The sequence below is a fragment of the Brachyistius frenatus genome, unplaced genomic scaffold, assembly GCF_029030835.1.
Source record: "Brachyistius frenatus isolate BFR_SWC_R1_liver_20210118 unplaced genomic scaffold, ASM2903083v1 Contig_38, whole genome shotgun sequence".
In the NCBI taxonomy this organism is placed as follows: Eukaryota; Metazoa; Chordata; class Actinopteri; family Embiotocidae; genus Brachyistius; species Brachyistius frenatus.
This window is the reverse complement of record NW_027210637.1, coordinates 661,919-688,594: the sequence shown is the minus strand read 5'-3', so window position 1 is coordinate 688,594 and position 26,676 is coordinate 661,919. Positions and strand designations below refer to the sequence as shown.

Sequence of the window (26,676 nt, the reverse complement as noted above, 5' to 3'; positions counted from 1 at the left end):
TGGAAAAAAAATAATGGTAGAAATGCTGGTAACGATCAACAACGTTACCGATCCCCCTGCAGACACGTCGTAGTCGTTTTGTGCGATGGGACGCTAAAATTCTCACTTATCGCCTCTTTAACGTGATCATATTCATTCTCTACGTATTTCTAAACTTTCCAGATCTCCAGGTAGGATCCCCGCCGGCAGCAGCTGCTGCTGCTCCACTTCTCCGCTAACCCAGTCTTTTATCCACACTCGGTGGATTACCATATCTGCTCGCACAATCAATCAATTTCTTTGCAGCGTCCCAGTGTTAAATGGGTTATTAATGGACTAAGTTTTTCAGGATGCTGCGTCAGAGACAGAGACATATGCACAGTTTTAAAGAAGTTTAACTGCGTCAGTTCCTCACCGACATTTAACTCGTCACCATCAGTCACAAGTGAAAACATAAACAAGGAACTTTGGAGTTCGCCTTCTGCTGATGAATCATAAGTAATCTGAGCGAATTCAGTTTCTAAACCCTCAGCTACGCTATTCAGTCCAAGTCTTTATAATACGCATTAGACTCGTTCCTTTTCAGAACCACGCTGCACACACACAAAAAAAGTTGTTGCTGTGGCCGCCGTTTACTTCATCTCAAGTCATTTAGTCTAATGCTTTCACCTCATGCTCCATTATCGTTAATGGAGCTTTGGCACAAGAAAGCATTTAGATGGAAGTGAATATAAAAAGGAAAAAGTTTGGGCAAAAGTTGCGGTGCTGCTGAATTGTGAGGTGTCGCTTGTATTTTGTCCATCCCCTTTGTATCAATGAGTGCTAATGATAAATAGACTGCACTTATATCGCGATAACTCAATGGACAAAGCATTTAACAATTCTGGCCTCTCACCTACCCATTAACGCGCACACACACACACACACACACACACACACACACACACACACACACACACACACACACACACACAGACACAGACACAGACACCAATGGATGCTGTGTAAGTCGATGGCCTGCCCATCGAGACCAACTTGGGGTTCAGTGTCTTTCCCAAGGACATTTTAACGTGAGGACAGGAGGCGCCAGGAGGACGGGAGGACCAGGGCAAAGTAGTCCAATGCAATAAAATTCAATAGCTGCATGAACTATAACTTCCAAAATGACTATGAGGTTTAACGAACACATCTTTAAAAAACAAACAACAATTACTCAACGAAAGGATCAATCAAGGAACAATTTTGATCTGACTTGATCGCTTCAGTCATTTTTTTTTAGGGCATATCTTGTTTTTCCACTCTTCTGATAGTAAACCAGATATCTTTGGCCGGTTGGATAAAACTAGACACAGCAAATCATCTTTTAATAATAATTTACTTAAGAAAATGATTGGTCGCTTAATCGATAATGAAAAATAGTCAGAAGTTGCAGCTCTAAACATTATAACCAGAACATTTTAGGATATCAATTATTGCAGGGCAGTTTAAGTTACACTGGATACGTATTAGATAGGAGTACCTAAGAAACTGGCAATTTAGTGTGGTATTTTGAGACTTTCTATTTAAAACCTATCCAGGGTGAATATTTGTATAACACGCAAATAAAAAGAAAACACCTCTCCTGTCTACTCCTGCAGAAGAACAATGGTACACTATGATGTCAGACACTCCGACATGTTTAAAAGAATACAATTTATATTCAAATAAATTACGACGTCTTGTAATAACTTTGGTCCCTAATTTATGCACATGCTGCACCGGGTGTCCTCGTCCTTGCATTTAAGCGAAAGCAAGCGCGGTTGGTTAACTGCTGCGAGACTTGCGTATTTATGTGTCTTGAAAGCACAGCAGACAGAAACAGCCCAGAAGTTTTCCCCGGACCTCCCGAGGGAGTGCCATCATAACTTTCGCTCGTGCTTTTAAATCCCCCAGAGCGCGTCTGAGCTCCGGCATTGACTTTCAAATGAAGACTACCTATTTCCACACTATGTACACAATGTATCATGTCTTGACAAGCTCTCAGCCACTCTCTCGCCCAACCCATCTCGTTCAGCAGAATTTTTTTTTTATTTATTTTTTTTTTTTTACCCCCACTCGGTTCACCGGGTAAGCCGACAACAGAAAAGTCCCCCACAGCCCCATCCGACACGTACCATGAGTGTGCGCACTACATGTGACTGCACCGCACTGGGCATTAGCTGAATTAATTCACTCATTGTACTTTACAAATCGACTGTCAGGCATGTTTGGTAACGCATAGCCCTGGAAAATAGAAATACATAATTAAAACATGCCATAAATTTGCGAGACATTATGCATGATGATCCCCTCCCCCCCCAAAAGAAATGCCTTTTACTCGGAAACTCTCCCGACATGACAACTATAAGTCAGCTTAGACTAATTCTGACTTATTGCTGATAACTCTACAATTTACAGCTTTCTAATTACAGTCAGCTTGTCTGCAATGTAATTAAACAAAGCCCTTGAGAAATGAGAAATTCTGAATATGGTGGATGTTCCACTGGGATCCTCCCCGAGTTTCTTCTCATCGTTTTATAACAGACAAAGCAATATGAAGTACAAGTTCATGTTTTTTTTGTTTTTTTTAACACTGACACCATTTAGTTTCCAGAATTAAAAACAATATATGGCAGAAGTTAAGATGTGTCAATATTTTGCAAACAGGCACCGAACCTTGTAGCAGGTATAATATTTCAGCAAACTATCATTTCTTCAACCAGTCTCTCAAAACCACAAAAGTAATTGTTTTTCTTTGCGTCTCGAGACCTCAATGAGTGGATGAAACGCACATAAAAATTCATGGTGCGTAGAAATGTTATCTCGTAAACGTGGCCTCCAACCTTTTTGGCCTGTGACCCCCCTTAAAAGAAGGAATGTCTCCTTCAATTTCTCACCACCGCCTTTATATTCCTACTGGTTGTGAGCAGCTTAGTGAAATCATTTTTTTTTCCCCCATTTGTCGGAAGAATTTTCACAGCATTGAAGAAGTACTTTGAAGTGATAGAAGGTCAAAAAGAGGAAAGAAAAAGTTGATAAATGGTCTGAAATAAGTATAAATGTGTGTTGAAGACATGTTTTTATTTTCTGCTCCCACGGACTATTTTGTAGCCTCCCCAGATTTATCTTCTGACCTCTTCTTGTAGGGAACCACCGTCTTTAACAGCAGCTGGATTCACAGAATCTAGACAAAGCTGACTCACTGATATTTAATAGCTTTCATTCCTCTCAGTTTCGTAACATCCACATACTCACATGTGGTTTTCAGACATTATTTAGCTGTTAAACATTTAAAAGTTTTTTTCATTTCTCTCTGATATTTAATCTGACAACATGCAGCGTTTTTTTTTTTTTTTTTTTTTTTTTTCCAAGCTCTACACCTTTCTACTCCCTTAAGTTGCCAATGGGTTGTTGAAATGGAAACAGGAAACCACTGTGGTTGTCCTGCACACAGCTCCCAAGTGGGCCGAGGCAATGCTGGAAGAAACATGCATGCTCAGTCAGTGGACCGTGGCCAAACAACCACTAAAATACACAATGTCAGGATTCAGACTTCTTCAAGGTCACTGTGCAGGTTGAATTTTCTCCACAATACATGCAAGGATGGGGAAGTAGCCCCCTTCGGATATTTCAAAACTAGATAGATAACAACAGCTTGAGATTCGATAATTCACCAAGTAAAATAATGGCACGACTCAAGAGGTAAAGCGTTAAAATTCCAAACACGACATCCTTTGGGAGCTGTTAAAAATGTGATATCCATGAAGCTTAAGTGTTAGATATCCAATTTATGATATACAGATAAGGTAACACTCCTGCAAAATTAGCTCATTATTATTCTCATGCTGCCACAAAACAAAAAAAGATGATAGACACGGCAATAAAGAACCAGCAGAGAAGGCAATGATTTTGCCTCGCAGATCATTTAAAAATCAAAAGCTCATCTGCTGCATCGTCGATCTTCTTTGTATCAACGTTTGTCTGAATATTTTCTTTAAATGGCATTTCTGCAAACTGTGTTTGAAACCTGTCAAGTGTTGAAATGACATTTGACGCTTCATTCATCATTTTCCTGTGGCAGCAACATTTCAGCACGTTGGCAGGTTTTTTTTTTTTTTTTTTTTTTTTTTTTTATCCATCCCAGAGTCCGAGGAGGAAAAATAAACACTTTTTTTTTTTTTTCCATTTGCTCACTGTTATTTATCCACTTTGCTGAGCAGGCAAGAGGTTTTTTTTGTTTTTTTCTTTTCCTGCAATCACTCCGCTTCACAGTAAGCAAGTCATGCAAATTTAAACCGGGGACAGGTCGGGGAAAAAGTCAGAGCTGAGGTGCTTAACCGAGCTTCAGTGCCTTGCTTAACAGTGTGAAGAGAGAGCATGCTTTCAACTTGTCATGATCGCGTACAGTTTTCGGTGCCTTTAAGTAATGCTTAAATATAATTAAAGGGGAGGAAATTCTTAATTGCTCGTTTTTTGCTCTGTATTGTCACATTAGCTATCAATTTATTACTTGCGGAAGAGCATTTAGATCAGAAAAAAATACGCTGATAAGTTTAAAAAAAAAAGAATTACAACGCAAGATCAGACCCCAAAGGCTCGAATCTTAAGATTTAAAACTAATTAACTTCAATGAGTTCAATCTTCCAAGAAAAAGAGCCCGAGTAAACGTAACCTACTTGAAGTGTCCCCTCGGTCATCTCCAAGAGCAGGAAAATCATATTAATGATAGTTGGATTTGGACATTGACAATATCAGTGGTCCTAATATTATTATTTTATTATTATTTATAGTGGTCCCAGCTGGGATACCTGTCTGCTGTAAGGAGAAGGGGTCTGTCTCCCCTTACAGTATTTCAATGGATGCAAATGCTGCAAATCAGAGCTGTTGATGTGACTGTAGCCAAATTGCCTCTCACAATTTTTTTTTTTTTTTTTATCGTTAATTTTCATGTTTCGGGAGGTGTGTTAAGATATATGTCCTGAGAGCAGTTGGGTGTCCAAGTGTTGTTTTAAAATACATTGTAAATCATAGGCTCTGCACTTTTGCAGGTAAAAAAAAAAAATATTGATCACACATGGCAGGCTTTTAGCATACAGCACTTAAAGGTGATTAACATTCATTGCCACGTTAAAATTAGTAAACAGGCTCCAGCTGGTTTTTGTTTTTTTTATGTACAAAGTTAGTTAGCTTCAAGTAGCTTCACGTACCTTTATGTAAGTTTGTGCAGAGTTAGTGAGCTACTGGTGCGGCTAACTCACCTACGGACTGTTACCTCACACTGCTCAGTGCTGCCCCTGCTGGCCGGAGGTCAATGTAAGGAACGCGGATAAATATGATGCACTGTTTATGCAAATGTATGAAGCGCGCAGTGGTGGAAGGAGTACTCCTTTCTTTTTAAGTTGGATTTCTTTTTTTTTTAATTTGAGTTAAGGAGCATTTTGTCATTAAAAATAAAAGAATAATTCATAGTAAACACCTCATTCAAGCACTTTCCATTCAGTATATCCAGCCTTGTGCTAAAATTCTCAGACGTTATCAGGTTTTATTCATTATTTTTTAGGTTTTATTCAATATTCTTAATTTAAATTATGCATTTTGTTGTCTGTATGAAAACGTTGAGGCAGAAATGTGTCTTTAGTTTAAGCATAAGGAGTACTCTAAAAGGGAATTTTATGAACAGGGAGGGTTTTATTTTGCTCAAATAAGTCTTTTTTTCTATGTCTGCATTGTCATGAGTAAAGCAGCCAAATGTCACACCAAAACTCTTCTGCAAATGTTTAGTGACATGTAAACAACTACTCTCAATCTGTTCTCTTTGTGATATCCTCAGAAATGTTCACTGGACTAAAGATGTACTTTAGATATTAGGCTTTCAGAAGGTATAAATCTGACACAATAAAGTACAATGTCAGCTTCATGTCAGATGATTTGCCAAACCTTCTTGTTTTTTGTTTTTTTGTTTTTTTTATGGAACTCCCATGTCTGGTTCTCACAGGAAAAAATATTATCTTCACCAGACCATTTCTAGTAAAACATGAAGCCCACCTATACAGCGGAGAAATTAGATTGCAGCGGAGGCAAGTGGGCCTGTTTCAGCTTGCGGGGATGTGCTGGTTGCTCCCAGTTTGCTCTGTAAAGCAATGATTTCCTATGGAGACTTGTTTGAAATTATTCAAATTGTCAGCGAGGTCACTGGAGGGGAACTTCAGTCAGCAGATAAACTGCTCTGCCCCCCTCGCCCACCACCCCAACCCCTTCTTCCACCATATGCTTCAGCTGACACATCCCTGACCCCCTGTGGGCAGATCCCTTTTAAGCACGCTCAGCGGTATTTCTATGTACAGATCAATTTGGTTGGAGTACTCCAGTTTGTTTCTAAGATATCTGGGAGAACACTGGAGCATCTGCTGTGTGTTTGCTGCCTGAGCACCCCGCCGTAGCATGTCTTATTTGGCAGTTATCGTGGAGCCTCTCGTACTGTCTGCGCTCACACACACACACACACACACACACACACACACACACACACACACACACACACACACACACACACACACACACACACACACACACACACACAAGACATCCCCGGCAGCACTGTATACTGATAAAGGACTCCTTCAAGTTCAAAGCACGTCCAAAACTGCGGGCGGCACTCTTTCCCTCTGGGTAGTGCCTCTGCTTGGTCCTTGTACTTCCCTTACAAACTAGGAAGAAAAAAAAATGCTGTGGCAATCTCTGAGATGGAGCAGTTTCTTACAACAAAGGGAACAGAAAGACGATTGTGAATGACAAACATGCCGGAATGAGTATCTCGTAGAGTATTCATGTTATGCCTCTGCATGGCGCCGGTATGAAACGTTTTCAAAGAATTCCTTACATCCCGTGACTGCTTTTGTTATTCCGGTGGATCAAGTCTTTAGCAACTCTTTAGCTGCCTCTGTAGCCCATATGATGAAAATGAAACAGTCGAGGATTGGAGGAGCCGCGCCGAAAATGTTTCGTTGCGTTTTTTTTGTGGTGTCTCTGGAAGAGTAAAAAAATAAAAAAAATAAAAAAAACTTTGACAACTCAAACAGACCATATAGTATGTTATCTTTCAGCAAGACTTGCCGTCAGTGAGTCAGTTCATAAATGTTAAAGTGGGTTCATAAAGGCAGGCATTTCTTGCCTAGAGGTTAGAGGAGTTGGCTGGTGAATAAAGTTATGAGCTTATATTCTCAGACCAGCTTAAAGAAATCGAGTGTTTGAAGTAAGAGGGGCGAAAATCTCCCCTCCGTCATAAAATGCTGCTGAGATTCCCCCTTGAGCCAAATACGCAGAGTATCGACTGCGAAACTACAAACTGGTCAGTGGTATAAACAAGACAGTGAGCAATCCCACCGTACTCTGAAAGAAGAGGACAATCTAATGTTTGACCTATACTTTACAAGGAGTAGGTAGAGATTGGTGCTTGTGTAATAATGTGTTATTTTACCAGTCTCAGCAGGTACATTATAGAGGCTCTAAACCATAAATTAAATAGTGAGATGTATATCGGCTGTAAGGCTTCAGACTCTGATCTTCTAGTCATCTTTTAAGAATGATGCTGCCTCAGCTATCCAAATATAGAGGTGTGTAGTTGCTAGAGTGATGATTATTCTGCTCACCTCCTGAAAGGGCAGGTTATTGACCAAAAATGTCTTTAAGGTGGGGACGGGGGACTGCATCAAAGTAGCAGTTACCTCCTCTGTAATCAAATTCCTCTTCTTCTTCTTTGAGTTTAATGGCGGACATCGATGAGAGGTACTTATACCGTATCAAATGTATGTATAGGATCTAGTTTAAATCAATCTGGGAGGAAAAAAAACAAACAAAATCCCAAACATGTCCTGCCCTCTCTCACCCTTTGTTGCAATCAAGTCCTTTCTTCATCATATTTGCCACAATGCATTAATGCGTGTTCAGAACCAAACTGAGTCTTCTTTATCTTCTTGTTTTTAATGGTGGTTGGCAAACAATGTCACAGTGCATTACCACCTTCAACTGGAATAAACTAAATAAACTCTAAACTTTAACTAATTCTAAAAATGATTCTAGAAAAAAAATAAAACTAAGAAATAAGAATATTCTCTTTGTTCTCCTAATATATTGAAACAAAAAGAGACAACACTTCTTGCTGGAATGTCTTTATAAAAGATCACAGAGCCTCAAATTTTGACTCTCGGCTATTTCTTAAAGTTTAAGTACTATTGGTTCTCTTCTCTCGTCATTATGTTTTAAACTGTGAAGTTTAACATTCTCTACAGTTCCTTCTTGATAATATAATTCAGAAATTCCTATATTATGTTTTCCAATTTGAAATAAAGGAGTAAACTATATAAATGAGGCGTCACCGCCTTCCTCACCCACCAACCAGGCTAGTTGATTACAGAACAATACAAAATGAATAGTTTCTGAACCTTAAGATTGTCAATTATTTTTTACAATACACCAACAGAATCCTAATTAGGTTTTTACTTAGTCATTACTAAACACTAACCTCTCACACAATGTAAAAAAAAAACTAAAACTAAAACATTTTGACATCAAGACTATAGCCTGATTTGCAGTCGCGCCCAGTGGTCACATGATCGTTACGTCATCTCCATGTGCCCTGCTACGATTTCGATTTCACAGCTGATTGGACGCTTCTTCTGTTTGAATCGGGGAAAGCCCAGGAACGCACGCAGCGGTAAGTAGACAGACAACGGTAACGTGATACGTTTTGTAGAACTGTGACAGAAATACCGAATGAGGGAATAAACAACGTGTGTGTGTGTGTGTGTGTGTGTGTGTGTGTGTGTGTGTGTGTGTGTGTGTGTGTGTGTGTGTGTGTGTGTGTGTGTGTGTGTGTGTGTGTGTGTGTGTGTGTGTGTGTGTGACGGTAACACAGAAGCCATTATCAAAAAGCATTAAACAATCCAGTGCATTTTCATTTTAATTATTTAAACCCCTACAAAACATGATTGATAGTTTTCAAAACTCTTTGAATCGGTTGTGTTCCACAAATGTTGAGACGGTTACTATACTGAAAATATAATACCTTACAGATTACCAGTTACCCTGTTAAAAGGTAATAAATAATGTAACTATTTTTGATTACTCCATAAAAATAATGCATTTTATTATATTTAATTTCTACCTAATGTTTTAAAACTGACCCCCCCCCCAAAAAAAAAAAAAAACAGAACTCAACACTGATTACTGTCAAACTTTAACTAAAAGTTCTTCAATATAGCTTGATTTTAAGATTGAAATCTTTTCATTTTAAAGAACAGCAACCAAAATAAATTCAGAGTATGTAGATCACAGCTGACTGCAGTGAAGGAAAAACAAAAATTTTCCCCCAAAATCTCAAACCAAGTTTACATTCGGGTCACCTCCATGCTGAGTGATGATAGAACTGTCAACGGGACTGAGTAGGTACGGTTCACGGGTTTTTGTCGCTGGTTCCTGATTGACTCTTTTCAAATATCTCTTTGTCTTATCCGACTACAATTGCCAACCGTCTTGGGTCAGAGCAATTGATTTGATTGGCAGACGAGAGGCGACGCAAATCTAAACAAGAGAACCAAACCAAAAGAGAGCTCAAAATTTAAGAGCATCTTGCCAGATGTAGACGGAAAGTATTCCTGCGAAGGGAAAAGATACGAAACAAAAGAATGAATGTTATGTTCTACATATAAGCCTTTCACTGAAAAGAATACATTTAACCCCTTTTTTGAATAGTAACTAATTTAATTAAAAAAAAAAATTCCTCATTAACTATAACAGATGACGTTTATTTTTTTCAACTACACGATAACGTTTGTTTATCACTTTTCATTCCATGCAGAGGATTCAGTCGTCAAGGGGTGTTGATCCGACGTATCCCAGGACAACGAGGTGAACTTCAATTTCCAAGGCTTGTTGTCAAACTTGAACTTTAATTGCTTTAAATGTTGTTGTTGACAAGACTCCACGTTGGCATGCGAGGTCAGTGGATGTTACGATGTCCTCTGTTGCATCTACTGCTCTTTCTCATTTTAATAGTTAACTCTGATGCCCAAAAAATGTATTTCTCTTTTGCAGTGATGAGATAAAAGACTTAAACCATAACTACTGCTTTGCTACTTTCCACTCCTTGTGGTTCATAACGGTGTTTTATGGCTGAGCAGTAAAGCCTAAGTACAGTCCTGATCTGCCTGCTTTGTTTTTTTGGCAACAACCCGGCAGCTCCATAATCACAGTTGTGGCACTGCGCTGCCAGAGATCACTTGTCTGTTTCATTTTCTGGCCCGTACCGTCACATTTTGCTCCTTTCGAGGTTCAACTGATGAAGTTTTGAGTTTCTTTGCTTTTGTGCCATTTCATGGATCGAGTCACGGCGACTGTCGCCGCTCACGGTAACTGCCCGGTTCCTTCTGTTTATTGCAAGCTGTTGCAGCAGCTGGAAACATTAAAAAAAACCACGACTTCCTGTGTGCTGCGGATTTTTCTTCTTTTTTTTTTTTTTTTTTTTCCTGGAAGAAAACTACTAAAACCAGGTGCTTAGAACTGCAAATGTGAAAGCTGTCGTGAATGGCATGTTCTTAAAATCAGCATTCTGTGAAGCACAGGTGAAAACAATTTACCTTTCAGCAGAAAACCTTTTAAGTGAACCTAAAAATAAAGAAATAAAAGCTGCTAGAAAGTCAAGATTTATATTTTTTCCCCCTGTATTTTGTCTGCATGAACCTCCAGGTTGCTTGCTGTTGTGGGTTTTACCCCCCGAGAAATGCTTTATGCTCCCGAGGCAGGACTTTGTGATGGTTCAGGAACAAACAGGTGTGGTTTCTAGTACTCTAAAGGTCACGACTGGTCAAATACAATTCCTCCAAGCCGCTGCAAGTTGTGTACAATATGTATTCCGACGTCAAGCAAACACTGTTTGTCTGAAGTTATTTATTTTGTGGTCATTGATGTAGAAACAAAAGCTGTGCAGCTTCAATATTTAAATTAATTCCCGCATTTGCTGTGTTTCCAAATTGCACCACTGCCCACTTCCTCTACGTAGCCAAGATGGTGACCGTTTAAGGCGGAAAGTATCCAGCCTTTCTTTTCTTTTTTTTTTTTTTTGGATCCTGGTACTCGACGGGTTGAACGCACTTATGCACTCAAAATAGTGAGTGTTAGTACACAAGTGCTCCATTTGGAACGGCATTTATTTCTAAAGCAGAGAAAACAAGTAGAGAAATATATCTTCCCTCTAGAGATGGGAATATTGCCTTTTTAAACTCCCTCTCTTCCTCCGCACATCTAATTTCCTTCATCAGGAAGCACAAACACAACTGTGCCATTAGGAACTTTTAGTCCCCTGAATTAATCCCCATTCTCTTGAGCTATTTTGGTCATCCGCTTTTTTTTTTTTCACTCAGATTATAACTTCGACAAAATGTTTTTTTTTTTTTGTATTAAGTTCCAAGTCTGACATGACGTCTCATCTGCGCCGCCTTTGTCTCAGAAGAATGTGGCGACATGAACCGTCATGTCATCTGCACAGAGTTCCTCCTCCTGACAAAACTGTCATTGTGTAATCACCGGCCATTCATCTGAAATGACATGGTGACAGATGTTTCGGTGAGAGGATGTACGCCGTCTTTTTTTTTTTTTTTTTTTTTGCTACGAGAGCACTTCCTCTGCAGATTCCCAGCTGTGCTGGCAGCTGTATCTGCTGACAGCTAACATGGATTCCGCTTTGTGTGCTGCCTCTAATTTTAATTTTTTTTTTCTGTGATCTCCATATTGGGAAGAAGCATTTGCATTGAATATATTTAGCTCGTGTTCCTACGCAGAGCAGGTCATACGTGACCTTTTGGTTGTGCTGCAGCCTCTAACAAATTTTGACAGACTGCGGCTTAAAAGAGTGAAAAATACAGGTCAGCGACAGCTGGGGAATTACAATCAGGTCCTTTTTGATTTTACTTTTAAGTTCAGAAAGAGAGAGTTTTCATCACAAATTATCCCGGCCGGGCTCACCTTAAAGCCCCTCTTTAACAGCCCCCCTACTGTGGAAACGGATGAAATGCGTATGGACTTTATTAGCTGCATTCTGATTTGTGCTATTTCACAGCATGGCAATTAGCAGTAGTTGCCACGATATGAGAAAGGCAGTTGAAAAGGACTTGAGAAGAAAAAAAAAGTCTGCTTTATTTCTTTCTTTTCATCTGTGAAAGGAGGATTTCTTTGTGGAGCTTAAATTGAGTCCAGATAGTCGAGCCAAATAAAAAAAAAAAAAACCTGCTGAGGTCCAAACCTGCCGTGGTCTTAATGATGTCTCAAATATTCTTGTCCAAATAAGGGGCAGTTGAGCTGCCATAATCACTATGGTACATTAAATATGGCCAGTTATGCTAATGACATAATTCATTAAGATAATTGATGCACTAATTTATGCGTTGCTTCCAGTTGGCTTTGTCTTCTTATAACTTGTAGGTGTTCGTATCACCTCTGTTAAGTATTGTGAGGCAGTAAAGACTCTAGCTCTTGAGGGTTCGGGTTTCTGTAAAAAAAAGAGAAAACATATTCTCATTTTCAGTCAGCGAGGCTCTTCATCCTCTCCTCATCAAAACAAACTCCATGCTGGTTGACTGGTAAAAAAAACAGAAGTGATGAGGTTTATGGGAAAATGTGATCTTATCATGACAACACAGCTTTCAATTGTCAGTCTAGTCATACAGTTGAATTAGATTAAGTTAAATTACAGGACATTTTTTACACATTACCGGTTGTAAGATTGTACTTCATTTTAATGCATCCTGTGCGCGTTGAAAAACGATTAAAAAAGCATTCAAAGCAAAAGATACCCTATGATTTCTATATTGCAGTCACAGACTTTCTGTTTTGTAAAAACAATGTCACTTTTACGACTCATCAACCATTTTGTAACTTCCTTACCATATAACTCTGTGTTCATTAGGTAGTGGCTAAAGAAAATCTAAAAAAAAAACAACGTTCTTACGATTTTTGTCAAATCTTGCAATTTTACTGCCACAAAATCACAAGAAACTTAACAAACTGCAGCACAATTTCCGAGAAAACCAAATTCAAGCCTTTTTGCTCGCAGCATTCACATAAAAAAACCTCTGCGAAATCTTGGAGAAACTCAATAGTAAGTCCTTCGTAGAGATGCTGAACAAACATAGGAGACAACAGCTTTTGCCACAAAGAAACAGTGATAAACTGCAACTAATACAACTTTTTTCTTTGTCTGTTTTTAAGGTAAGTGGCACGGATAGGATACTTTCGCCGATACAGACTTCTCTCTGGATTTCCAAACTCTTGCTTCTGGTCATGATAAACAACAGTGGCAGGTTAGTTTTCTCTGGTTTATGAAAACGGCAGGAAATGTCTTCACCTTTTAACCGGCAATGTTCTTCTGAGAACGAGTCCAGTAACCCTCCAGTTCATAGCTGTTAATTACAACCACAGTCTTCTGTGAGCCACTGAGTAATGCTTAAAAAAAAACATAACTGGGACTTAAAAGACCCTTTCAAGCACATCAAAGCCAGTTGTTGGAACTGAGCGAGTGTCATTGCGGGAAAACTCCAAGATATTTCCACATGATGCAATCTGGCCTCTCTTTAATATCAGACCAATAATATATGTATATTTTATTAATTCTGAATAGGAATTCCATTTTAAATTTTGTTGCGCATTTTTTTATTTATTTCTTTATTTAATCATACTTTCTGGAAAACAGTTTATATTTCAGACTTTTCATGCAAAAAACTAAACAAAATCAATAATATAACTTATAAAAAAACGTATTTACTAAAAAAAATGATCACACTCATTTCTTGTTGTTTGTCAAATTTAAATCAAAGTTCATTTTGAAGGGATGCCGGCATACGAGATTAAGTTTAAGCAAAATAAACTGATGAGATTAAACTAAAAAAACACGTCCCAAAATAACAAAGGATAAGTATGCGTGTGACTGACTTAGTGACTTAGTGACTTGCTGCTACCTCATTACTCACTGCTAAAGGTGCACTTAACTCCCATTTGCTCGAGTTGGGCTGCTCAGTGAGCAGAAGATAAAAGCAGCACTTGTCCAGGGCAGCTCTCAGGTGTGACTGTGTGTGTGTGTGTGTGTGTGTGTGTGTGGTGTGACTGTGTGTGTGTGTGTGTGTGTGTGTGTGTGTGTGTGTGTGTGTGTGTGTGTGTGTGTGTGTGTGTGTGTGTGTGTGTGTGTGTGTGTGTGTGTGTGTGTGTGTGTTATGAAGCATGCCACTGATTTCATGCTCTTTGAACATAGCCTTAAAAAGCTTACTACCAGGCTTCGACATTATACACTCAGTGGACAAATTATCAAACGATGTTTAACTATTGTTTACCTTGCTGATAAAAAGTTCTCATTACTTGAGAATGGGGCATTGGGGGTGGCGAACAGGAGCAGGACTCGCCCACTACGACGGCCGTGATGGTGCCACATGGAAAGTACACTCAAATCTTCCAAACACAAAGTTGACCCGTGGCTGAGATGGATTTGTCAAGTGTGCTTTCCAAAAGTGGACTATTAACTTTGAACGTAAAACTTTTAAGCCAACATGGACAAGAAATCCCAACAGCGATCAGACAAAAAAACACAACAAAAAAAGCAATATTTGTCACTCCATCTGCTGATGAAGAGCATGACATATTATCAGAAGCTCTGCAATATGCTTTGCTAACCAGTAGCTTCCTCATAAGTTGATTAATAATACTAAGTAATTAATGATACCACTGATAATACTATTATTAATACTCTAAAAGGTGTTGCGCAAAGTTGCAGCAGAGCGTTTTGGCTCCTTTCAGCTCATTCTTTTAGATTTGCGCTCCACAACTGTTTCTGTTTTGGTTCAGTGGTGCTGCAGTAATCAACGTTGTTTCCAAGAGCAGTAGCAGGCAGTAGTTTTCCCCCCAAATTCACTCTACAATACCGACTCAGCACAAAGGATGGGTTATAATTATTATTTTTTTAATTTTCAAACAGTTGTTAGGTCGTGAAAACTCTTCAGTTAATGCAACTGCTGTCGTCTAATAATAGCCAAATAGTTCCCAGTGAATATCGAACATTATTTTTGCTTCAAATGCCGACTGCTCCTCCACACCAAACAGCGGACAGACACAGTTAGCAACTAGCGTGTGACCGTAGATGTTTCTGTTGGAGGCGGCGGAGACCAAATCGGAGCTAAAAGGAGCGTGACCCTTGGACTTGTTCCTCTTAACTAGAAACCAAACTATAGATCAATTTGAGCGTTTCATGATATATATTTGGCAACAATGTTCCTAACCCATTCATTATCGCAACTACAATATAAGATGATAATATTTACTTGTTATGTTGACAACTTGTTACAATATTGAAGCACAAGCACTTCAAAGACACTGGCCCGATGCATTCAAGACCTCTCCATCAATCAAATCTCAGTCCCTGCATTTACAAGCCTCTGAGTTAACCGCCATACCGAGTTCAAAGAAGGTGCTACTTTTACCGTCGACAGCCTTCCTTTTGAACCCCCCCCCCCCCCCCCGTTAGGATACCACCCGCTCCGATATATCCCCGGCTCCAAATGCCAGCCGGATAACGGCAAAGTGCATCCCGGTGCCACCAGACGACAGATAAAGAACGGAGATGGGCCCTCGTGTAAAACTCGTTGGCTGCGCGTTGTGATGACATAATTCATTATCCGCCATCCATTTTATGAGGCTGTTATCTGTGTCATTCAGATATTATCCAAACGCGTAAAAAAAAATAAAAAATAAAATGCGATAACACCGAGCTTTGAACTCCTGCTGGCGTATTGTGTCTCCTCTCTAAATCCCCCAAGCAACCGCGGTTACAATTTACCGACGGAGGCGACGTCACAAATGCTTCCCGGGATCGTGTTTACGAGCCTACATGTAAAATAATGCCCCATATATTGCTGCGTCTGGCCCCTTTTTTTTGTTTATGCCTAAATGACTGTCAATCATCTCTTTTCACACCCAAAACCTCTAATTAACTTTTTTTTTCTTGTGGATATACTCAGCTTTGCCACAGTTGGGGTCACACAAAACCGCTCATATTTTTTTATTTTTTTGCATGTTTGGAATATTTAGTGTATTTGGGGAATATGTGAGCCGGCGAGGATGAAAATGGGAGGATGAGAGAAAAAGTTATTTTTCTGCCCTGGTAGCGACTGCTGAGCCCGAGAGCTAAATCATTTTCAAAAGTTAATCTGCTATAAATCCTGGCAGGCAGTCCAAATCTTTTTTTTTTTTTTTTTTTTTTGAAAAATCAGATGTGGAATTTCAATGATCCCTGCATTCGGGGAGCATAGCGCTTCGGCTGGGATTCGACAACGGTTGGCTAGAAACAAAAAAAACACAGAGGCAGGGTTTTTCCCCGTTTTCCGAACGCCGGCGTCTCACTTAGTCGCACGCCGAATGTGGTTCACGAAGGGACTCCCCGTCGGAATCACAAGTGATGTCAGCTGTGTGAGACTGGAAGCCGCGGGAGCCGGGATTTAGAGCAGGGAAAGACATTAATAGAAGCGTGAGGGTAACCAGAGTTCAGCTGGTCAGCCACTGGAACATTTATGAGCCTCTGATGTGTTTTCGAACTTAGCAGCCCGCTTTGTTCTCAGCGTGATGTTTTGTGTTATGGCTGTAGGCTTTCAATGATCACTGAATGAGACTGACTGAGCGATCCTTCAGGCCCCTCGAACATTAACTTGTGAACGCACCAAACAGGAGGCGTAAATTGCTTTTCTTTTTCCAAGACACAAATATTTACAACTGGAGAGAAAAGGAAAATGCATGCGAAATACACCATTTTGCCTGTCACTCATACCCTGTGTAAAAAAAAACACTGGATATATGACATTGTATTTCTGCAAAGACAGAACTTTCAGTCTTTTTTTTACCCGCATCAGCATTTTGGCCGCCTGCCCTCGTGTTTGTCTGCTGCTAGCGGTCGCTTCGTATTCATTGCGCGGACATGAGAGTGGTATCGATCTTCTCAAGTCTTGGCAAAAAGCAAAACTACTTCCTCAAATGTCAAACGATTCCTTTGAAGTGGTCCTGAAGACGAAAACTTGAACATCTCCGACTTAATCACAACTGTATCCGCTGAGGAAGAAAAATGTCCGACACGAGCGAAAGACCCGAAAGAAGCTACTCAATGGACTTTGTAGGGAGATAGCTTTGTCAATAAGTAATGTTTTTTTCATTGGTTTTAACTCAATTTGAACAAAAATCATTAAAATCAAAGAGATAGGCAATGTACTTGAAGTTTTTGAGGGTTTATTCTATTAAGAGATTAGAGTGAATACAAAAAAAACAACTTAATCTAATACCAGCTTAAACTTGCAGGGAAATTTATGGGACTGTTTTCCAGGAAGCTCAAAGTTTTTCTCCGAGTATATTTCATGTCTTTTCATCCACCCGGGCAGTCATCAAAAACATGCCAGATAGCACAGTGTGTCCAGACCCGGCTGCCAGTTTGTACTGTATGAAAATTTGAACTAATTCTTCCCTCGAAGTGCGCGTCCATTATTCATCACAGCTCTGCAAAAGAAAGACAAAAAAAACACCCAGCAAGAAAATGAAGCGATTCTCTCTCTCTCTCTCTCTCTCTCTCTCTCTCTCTCTATATATATATATATATATATATATATATATTTATATTTCTTTTGTCATGTGCAGGATTTCTGTCGAGTTTGGTACAACATCTGCGGATTAATAGCAACCTTAACCGTGCACTATCAGCTTCCAGTTGTACCCTAAAAAAAAACCCACAATTATTAACAATTAAGTGCACGAGCGAGCGCCACTAAATATTTCCATGGGTCGTTTTTTTTTTTTTTTTTTAACAGGACCTTTATGTGCAGGGACTCGGGAGTGGGCCAATAAGTTGCGTGTGACAAAGGTTTGACAGGGACTCGGACATTATATAGTCCACATTACAATCATTTATGATCGGCGGAGTCTCTCCATACGAGGCAGAGGCAGGAAGGACCTTGACTTTTCCTTTTTTTTTATGGCGTTTAATTTATAGACCCATTTCAAATGTCAGGAAGTACAGGCTGTCGCTACAACACTGCAGGAGAAGGGGCCTGGCAGTCAGAGGCGCACGCACACACTCTCCGATTGTTAACAATCATTACATAATCAGGCCGATCTGATCTACCGTATACGGCGCCCGGAACAGTGCCGTCACACTTGGCCACGACGGCGGCGGCGGCGAACTGCGACCTGCGGTGTCGTTAAAATGCAACGCTTGGCTACAACAGCCCCCCCACCCCGCCACCCCCACCCCCCTCCTCCTCGTCCCTTCCCCACCCCCGACACCCGCCTCTCGGACCGCCATGCACTCCCACCAAACGCCGTCATTATCCGAGGAACAGACTATTACGTCTCCTATCTGGCTCCGGCCAACACCACCAACACCTCGAACCCACTCAAAGATACGCCTCGAACCACACTCGCCATCAGTGTGCTCGACAGGATTAGAGGAAAAACTAAAAAAGTAGCCCGATAGCCGGAGCCCGGTGGGTTGCCCCTCAACCCTTTAAGGTTTGCACTACTTCTATTATGGTCTTGCCAAAGAGCCCTCTCAATATTTCACCCAGCCGCTGTTTCTTATTTTTTTATTTTTTTACCAGCAGCCATGAAAACCTTGTTCTGCCCTGCCAGACGAAATGGCTTATGACAATAACAATTTAACAATCCACTCGGAGTTCAATCAAGACGTGGAGTGGAGGAGGTCATGCTTGAGAAAATCTAGAGCTGTTTGAAAAGTCAGGAGACGGGCTGGGGGGGAGGCCCTCATACTGTTAGCTTGTATTGATCCTCGGAGCAAAAGAATAAGAAATACGATCCGGCGGAAATGTTTGCCAGTTTGATTTCACTGCACACGGGAGTGGAAATTCCTGCACATCATTACAGCGAGTTAAACACATTCAAATAATCTTTCATTCAAACCGTTCTCGTCTGCTACACGTGTTTCCAAAAACAAAAACAAAAAAAAAACGTTTCACAAAAAAGAAGTTTGTGGTTTTGTTTGCATCTTTTCCAAGCAGCAGTGAAGTCCTATAAAACGAGAAATGCTACGTGCACATTGTAGAGATCTGGGGGGGGGGGGGATATGTTTTTCACATCATCAAACAAACTCCTGCTTGCCGGGAGAAAAGAATGTCAGGAGGTAGCGTCTCCTAAACATGGCAAAGGAATAACATACCTCAGTGTGTGCTGCACAATAAAGATTCCACGCATTGAGGAGGCGAACAACAAAGACAGACGCAGAGACTCAGATGGGAGCTGGCAGCAGTTAAAGCGCAGCTCAGGGTGGGAAGACGGGGAGATGAAATAAGGGGAAAGCAACGCTACAAGTGTCAGTGCCGTGGTGTGCTCGTCTGTTGAAGGATGAAACATAAAAACAAACAATTATCGGATCAAAACATACTGAAATATTTGATGGTATTTTGGATAACTGATTTTTTTTTAAAAACATTTTTAACCACTCGAGAATCAGATGACGTCATGCATCAGTGTTGTCGGTAACACTTTAAGCGGTAAGGGTAGGTGAATTAGCGTGAATTAATACCAGAGACTGTATATACAAAGTGTTCGTAGCTTCCGGGTCTGATAATTGAGGCGGATGCGAAGTGCCTTAAGCTGCGATACCGCCGAGTGCCACTAGAGGTCGGCTCCAAAAAGCCTCCGGCTCCATGGACTCCCATTCAACTTCTCTCATACAATTCGAAGTCAATAAAATTTCCCCACGAGTTGTCTCGCTGTTGCTAGCTAAAGTCGCTCCTTCTTATTAGTTTTCTGGCCGTCCATCTGAAAATAATCCCCGTCATTAATGAGAAAATAAACTTCAAAAAGCTGTGTTTTTGAGGGGGCGTGTCTGTTTGATTGACAGGCCTGCGGTACAGTCAGGTTACGGCTGTTGGTAGGCGGGACGTCACTGCTGGTCGCCGCTTGATTAATACATGAATTGAGCATGACTTCATGCCTCCTGAATGATCAGGGAAATAACATGAGTTCAAAGTCTTTCATTCACAACACATTAATTTCAGCATTAACTTGAGGTGAGAACACCGTCAATGACTATGATTTATTAAAAATTATAAATGATGAATTCTTGGACCACTTGTCAGTGTTACCACTTCAGTTGAAGGGCCACAATCAAGCTACTGCTGAGATTTTGATGACTACAGTGTTTGGTCTATGTGCTTTGATTGGCCAATTTTGGGGTCTGTTCATTTACCTGCAGGCTTCTATGAATAAGACACAAACATAATAACTCTAACATCACAACAATTGAAAAACATTTGGTCTGACATTAATTATTCAAGCACGTTCTAGCACTTACTGCAGTTATAGATCAAATGTTCACCATTTCTCTTTAGGGGCCACAAAAATGATGAACTCATGCTGAGTTAACGATGATGTCACGATGATGTCACGATGTGCACTGCGCTGCAGAGTTTGGTTCAGCGGTCCAAAATGTTTTTGCAAAGAATTCATCATGATCATCAATCATCTGATGACGTATTCACCGTAGTTGATTAAAGTGTTGTTCACGTACGAGATCGTAAATGAAAGACTCATGTTACTTCCTGATGATTTCATGAGGTTTTAATGCAGAAATTCGTGCACGAATCCTTGATGAAGAACGTCACCATGTCTATTACGTGGAGTATGTTGTTTAGTTTCACATGTGGCTCCAAAGCTGTGTTAAAATAACCCGACGTGCTGCAGAAAAGCAGACGGTCGCCACCCGTACCGAGAGCTGCCGGTCAAACTCAAGCCTAACAGGGAAAATTCAAGAAGTAAACACCTTACAAAGAGTACTGGGACCATTAGAAAAGTGCTTCACGCTCTAAACTGCTCCAGATGAGTCACTGTGGTTGTAATGGGCAACTCTCAGGTGTGACTGCACTGTAGTGATTGTGAAGCCAGAAAGTACACATGGGCCTCTTTCAACAAAAACTCAACTCAAACAAATAGTTAGATTTTTCTGGGGATTGTGCTTATTTTTCTAGGCAAGATTGAAATAGGTGTCTGTACGATAAGTATTGGGCCGACTCTTTTCAAAGTTCAAAATTACATCTGTTAAGTCCTCTAATGCTCCAAAACGCCTAAAATTTTATGGTGTCATGCAGTGTGTTAAGGGGCTATATCGTGGCCAACAACAGCTAGGTGCCATGACTTGTCAGTGGTTGCTAGGCCAACTGTGAAGATATTGTTCTGGGTACACAGACAAAATGTTGCTTGTTATATAACATTTAAAGCCAGAAATGAGATACAACCTGTTTTTAAAAAAAACAAAAAAAAAAAAAAAAGTGAGCTTCAGAGGTTTTGGTAAAAATACTTTGAATATTTGGACAATGGCCAGCTGTTGTCCCTCGCTTCCAGTCTTTAACTAGGCAGAACTGGAACCACACTTCACACTCAATCTGCTCATTGAACCATTGTAAGAACAAAACCCAGAGAGTAGATTTCCCCAAAGACTGAACTATTTCTTTGAGTTCGCCCAAACGACAACAGAAGATATTCTGTTACTTAGCTCCCTGGGTGTTTGTAGGTTTGTAAGCCAAGCCGATCGCTTTGATTTCCTTTGCCCTCCAAGAAATTTACTCCAACATCCAATACGAGGAAAGAACTCAAATGTGTCTTTACACAAATATTGCACTCATTACTTCAGATAAACGACACAGACAGTTTTTACTGGAACTTTTTTCTATATAACATTTAATTTATGTTTATTGTTTTGGGGTTAAGGCACACATTTCGGAAATATGTATGTCATTAGCTTGGTGCCACCCTCCATAGGGAATCGCTCGCAGTCGTTCCATCCTACTGGACGTGGCCCTCGGGTTAATATTAACCAATCAGCATGCGCCGAAACCGTCTGCCACTCTGCCACCGCTGCAACTACCTACGGCCTTTGTCCACCAAATCGTTGTTTTTTTTTCCCCGAGTAAGGCATATTTAAAAAAAAAAAAAAATGTTTTAATGAACGGCAGCAGTTTGACGAGGCGTTTATTCTGCACAGAGCGCTAAACGTTCACTGTTTCTATTTTATTTTTTTCACGTTACACTTGTCACCAGCCGTCCAATCACAGTGACAGAGGGCCGGAACAAACGTGGTTATCCACCGACACGGGTCGCCGATTAGTCCGCCCTTCGGAGTGGTTTAGCAAAAGCTAAAACGAGCCGAGTCACCACATTGTATTCACAGCGAAGAAAACTGAAGCTGTGAGTGACAGTACGAGCCCGGCTCGCGTCTGCATGATACCAAGTGAAAAAAAAAAAAAAAAAAAAAAATTAAAATATCATTTGGATGAAAGGACCCTTTAATATCAAAAACAGCTTTGAAAAAGTGTTTTTTTTTTTAATCTGCGTATGTCTCCATCTGAAAGCAACTAGAACATGTCTTTAACTATATGTAATTACAGCATGTGTTCTGTCACAGTCGGGACATCTCTGTTGGACACACAAATAGAATAGCTTTGGCGATCGAGACCTTTGGAAGAAGCCGGCGGGGTTACGTTTTTTTTTTTTTTTTTTATCACCCCCCCAACGTTTGCGCCGTCGTGCCCTTGTATATTATATATATAGATATTATATATATAGATATATACTGTACCGTATGTATATATATATATATATATATATATGTTGACTGTGTTTATTGGTTTGTTGTATATAATATATATAGATATTTAATGTACTGTATATATACTGTATGTACTGTGCATTTTATATTTTATATTTATATTTATATTTTTTATTTTATTGCTTTTCTATTATATTATTCTATTCTATTATTATTTTATTCTATTGTTTCTATTATTGCTCCTGTATGTATGCTGTTGTGGCGAAAAAATTTCCCCTCGGGGATTAATAAAGTATATACCTACCTACCTACCTACCTACCTAGAAACTTCAGGTGCTCCACTGTAAGTGCAGAATATTGGTGATGGAATAAACGGTGGCAGCGCAATTTTCCCAACATATGCAGCCTCTCACAGCTGTATGCTTGGAGGTTTTTACTGCTTGTCACGTCATCCAAATCTGCCCACCACCACCACCACCACCAGCCACCATTACTGAGCGCCCACACCCTCACAGAGAGTGCTTTTCCTCTCAAATGTGAAACGCTTTAATCAGTTTCCCAGCTTTTTACCCCCGACCCCTTCCTTCCAGTGAAAAGCCTTATTGACTCAAAAGTCTTTGCCTCCCCGCGGTGCCTGAAAGAAAGGCATTGTAATGAGAAGCAGTGCAGCTCCATTAACATTGTACCTGCTCTGCTGGCACCTCTACCTGTTGGTAAATGGTGTAATTTGATTTAAAAAAAAAAAAAAAAAAAAAAGAATGGAGAGACTTTTTCTGGTTTTGGTGTTGAGGAAGGGAAGGAGAAATGTTTTTGAAATAATCTGTCTTCCTCGTGGGTTTGAACGTGACTGTGAACTGAGAGCATCGGTATCATTTCGGTGCAGGAAGCCTGCAGAGTCATTCTGAAAATGAGCATTGTCTTATCTCGCTCTCCACATCCCTCCGCAGCCCAGCCTCCTTATTTATTAAGACTTGCACGTTTATCAAGTAATCCCCCACTGCCCACAATGTAATATAGAACTTATATAAATGATACATTACTTGGTCCCTGGCTCGCATTCAAGTGGAGAATCAATTAGCGACTGCAGCCTTGAAAACCAGATCCACAGATCCATCTAATGCGCCACTGGAAATAGATTATATCTGGTGGTTTCAAAGAGCTCTGACAGATAAAGTGAATGCATTGAGGAAATAAAGGAGGGGATTGAAGTCGGAATCTCAGACGGCCCTACAGATGGCTGAACGTTCAAACTGCATGCTTTCCATAGCGTTCGTACTTTTCTCCACGAGAATTTTAATTACTGCTGCAATTGTTGAAGGAATGTGATTGGCATTGTTGGCGCCTTTAATGAATTACAGAAGGACATCCAAACTGTGGAGGAAGTACAATTAACACATGCGCGTTCTTTTCTTCTTGTGCCTTTTAAAAAAAAATGTTTTTATCTTTGTGACACTTACAGTAGTGCCAATGAGTAAAGGTGTCACCAGAAGCACAATAACTCGACAAAGAGGAAGCCATCGTAATGGGTAATGGCTAAAAAGTCATCATAGTATTCTTATAGTTCTTGGTGGAGAAGGTATTCAGATCATTTCAGTAAAGAAAAGGAATGCCAGACAATAACAACAGTAAAAGCAGCATTGAAAATGTTACTTAAGTCAAAGAATGAAAGTATTTTTTTTATCAACATTTAAGCAGCCATTGAAAAATAATGAGTGTCACACCGTTCTATTATCCTTAATGATGATGCATTAGTTTAATTGAGGTTTGGTTAAAAAAAAAAAAAAATACGCCATGTTTTCCACCTTAATACCAAAGAAAAGTCACATTTAAAACCGGTACAGTACTTAGTAAATGGACATCCCATCACTGCTTTTAATACACTAAATATCATGTGTCTGCTAATATTTGTTGACTTGTCTCCTGGTAACGTGAGAGTAAATGTTAAAACTTGCTAAATCTATTGTGTCTACTGTCAATGCGTTGGCTCCTATGTTGCTGGAAACACCGATGACTCCACTGCATCCCTCTACTGAAGCCTCTAAAGGGGGGTTTGCAAGCTGTAAATCCAAATCGTATCGATAGCGATATCCTAATCTGGCTTTACGTTGGCTTTAACTCCATCTGCTGCACCGTCGCGGAGATAAATAATATCGTATTTTTTTTTTTTTATTTTTTTTAAATCGAGCCTGCATGTGACTCCTCCCCTCAACAACCCCCCCCCCACACACACACACACACACACACACACACCTCCCGCGCGCGCCCCCCAATACATTTTCAAACCAGCAAAACAACACAGTTTAATGGCCATCTCCGGCGCATGAGTCTGTAACATAAAGCCCAACGAGTGCAGGCGCAAAACTGAGGATGAAAAACAAAAGTATAATCCCCTCTGCTGCTAACGGTGTCACTCAAGGATTAGCGTGCCAAGGAAAGAAAAAAAAAATAACACACTAAGTACTACGATGGATAAATTAAAAGCTCTGGGGCAACGTGGGGACCCCCCCCCCCCCACACACACACACACCCCCTCTCCAAAAAAAAAAAAACAACATTGATTGTGGTACAATGGGGGGACTGTTTGTGCTTCAGTGACAGAATTACAGCAACTATAATCTCAACTTCAGACGTATCCCAGATGTATGCAGGTGATTTCGAGCCTCCCGGAGTAAATTGAAATGGAAAAAAAAAAAATCTCGAGGCAGTAGATCGGGAGATATTTTTCTGAGTGACCTGGTGGATTATTAGGAAAGAGTTGTGGCGCCTCACCGATGATGAGGGTTAAACTGGTGGTCTCAGACATAGAAAAGGGGGGGGGATGTAGGGGTGGTGTGCGCGTCTGTGCGTGTGGGGGGGGGGGGGCTCTCGTGGAAGCCCGGAGTGGTCGGGATATGGGGGGGGGTTTAAACAATTGGTCCAACAAAAAACACACAAACACGCACACACATACACACACACACACACACACACACACCGGGATCGTGTTCTCTTACCTGTGTGTCCAGACGTAAACCATCCAGGAGAATAATCCAAAAAACAAAGAGTTTAGAGGTGAGGCGGACTGAAGAGACACTTCTCAACAAAGTGTGATTAATGATAATCTCGGGTTTCGGTCAGATCCACGAGTGGTGTAGTGTATAATTTCCGTTGTGGAGAGAGAGAGAGAGAGAGAGAGAGAGAGAGAGAGAGAGAGAGAGAGAGAGATGTCCCCGGGAGAAGTTTGCACCTATAAGCAGCCAAAGGAGAGGCTGTTAATCCTGTTCCCAAAATAACATCAACGTTACAGTGAAGGCGAAGGCGGGGGGGGAAAAGAGCGTGCAGGAGGAGTTTCAGCACCACGGCAGGAGTGGACAGCTCCGACGGCGCAGCGATCTCACCTCGGCCGCTCTCGGGTCTCGTGTGCGCCACCGAGGTAGGAGCCACCAAGCCCCAACCCTCACCTACTGGCTCACTCCCGACCGGATTTACATACAATCACGGGAGAGAGAGAGAGAGAGAGAGAGGGAGGGAGGGAGGGAGCAAGCGGAAAGGGGAGGGGGGACGAACCAATCATAAAAAAAATTACAAAAAAATATCCCGTTAGTATACAGGCAAAGAAAACGAGGACAGACTGACAGAACGGGAACGTGGAGCTGTTCAGACCCGCCGTGCCAAAGCGAAACTGTCCTTGACTGAGACCGGGAAGGAAAAAAAGGGAAGCGAGAGAGGGGAGAGACACACACACACAGAGAGAGAGAGAGAGAGAGAGAGAGAGAGAGAGAGTGTGTGTGTGTTGGGTTTCTTTACGGCTGCCCCGCTCACTCACTCTCTCACACACACATGCTCTGTATGTACACACATATACTCGTGCGTACTCCAGTGATGGAGTAGTGAATAAAAAGGTGCTGTATCCTCCATTTATTCAGCCCTACATCAGCACACTGCTCCGGTGCAGCGTGACCTCCAGGTGATTTAAACGTGGGGGAGAATGACCGCAATATTGTTTAAGAGGAAAATGTATTTAATGTTGTTTCTTTTCTTCTTCCTCTTTTCTTTATGATGTAATT

At 40.7% G+C, this 26,676-nt stretch overlaps 1 protein-coding gene across 5 annotated transcripts in view; it reads right to left on the bottom strand.

The window, feature by feature from the left end:
- Positions 1 to 26,290, bottom strand: part of fstl5 (follistatin-like 5) — a 170,362-nt gene extending 144,072 nt beyond the window's left edge. For 2 of the 5 annotated variants that reach the window (XM_069701742.1, XM_069701745.1), the window contains exon 1: positions 25,624 to 26,290. In XM_069701742.1, coding sequence (XP_069557843.1) covers positions 25,624 to 25,646 — 23 coding nt within the window. In that variant the 5' untranslated portion in view covers positions 25,647 to 26,290. The remainder of the gene's footprint in view (positions 1 to 25,623) is intronic. The other 3 variants (XM_069701744.1, XM_069701746.1, XM_069701743.1) reach the window with 2 other exon arrangements.
- Between the last annotated feature and the right edge of the window lie 386 nt (positions 26,291 to 26,676).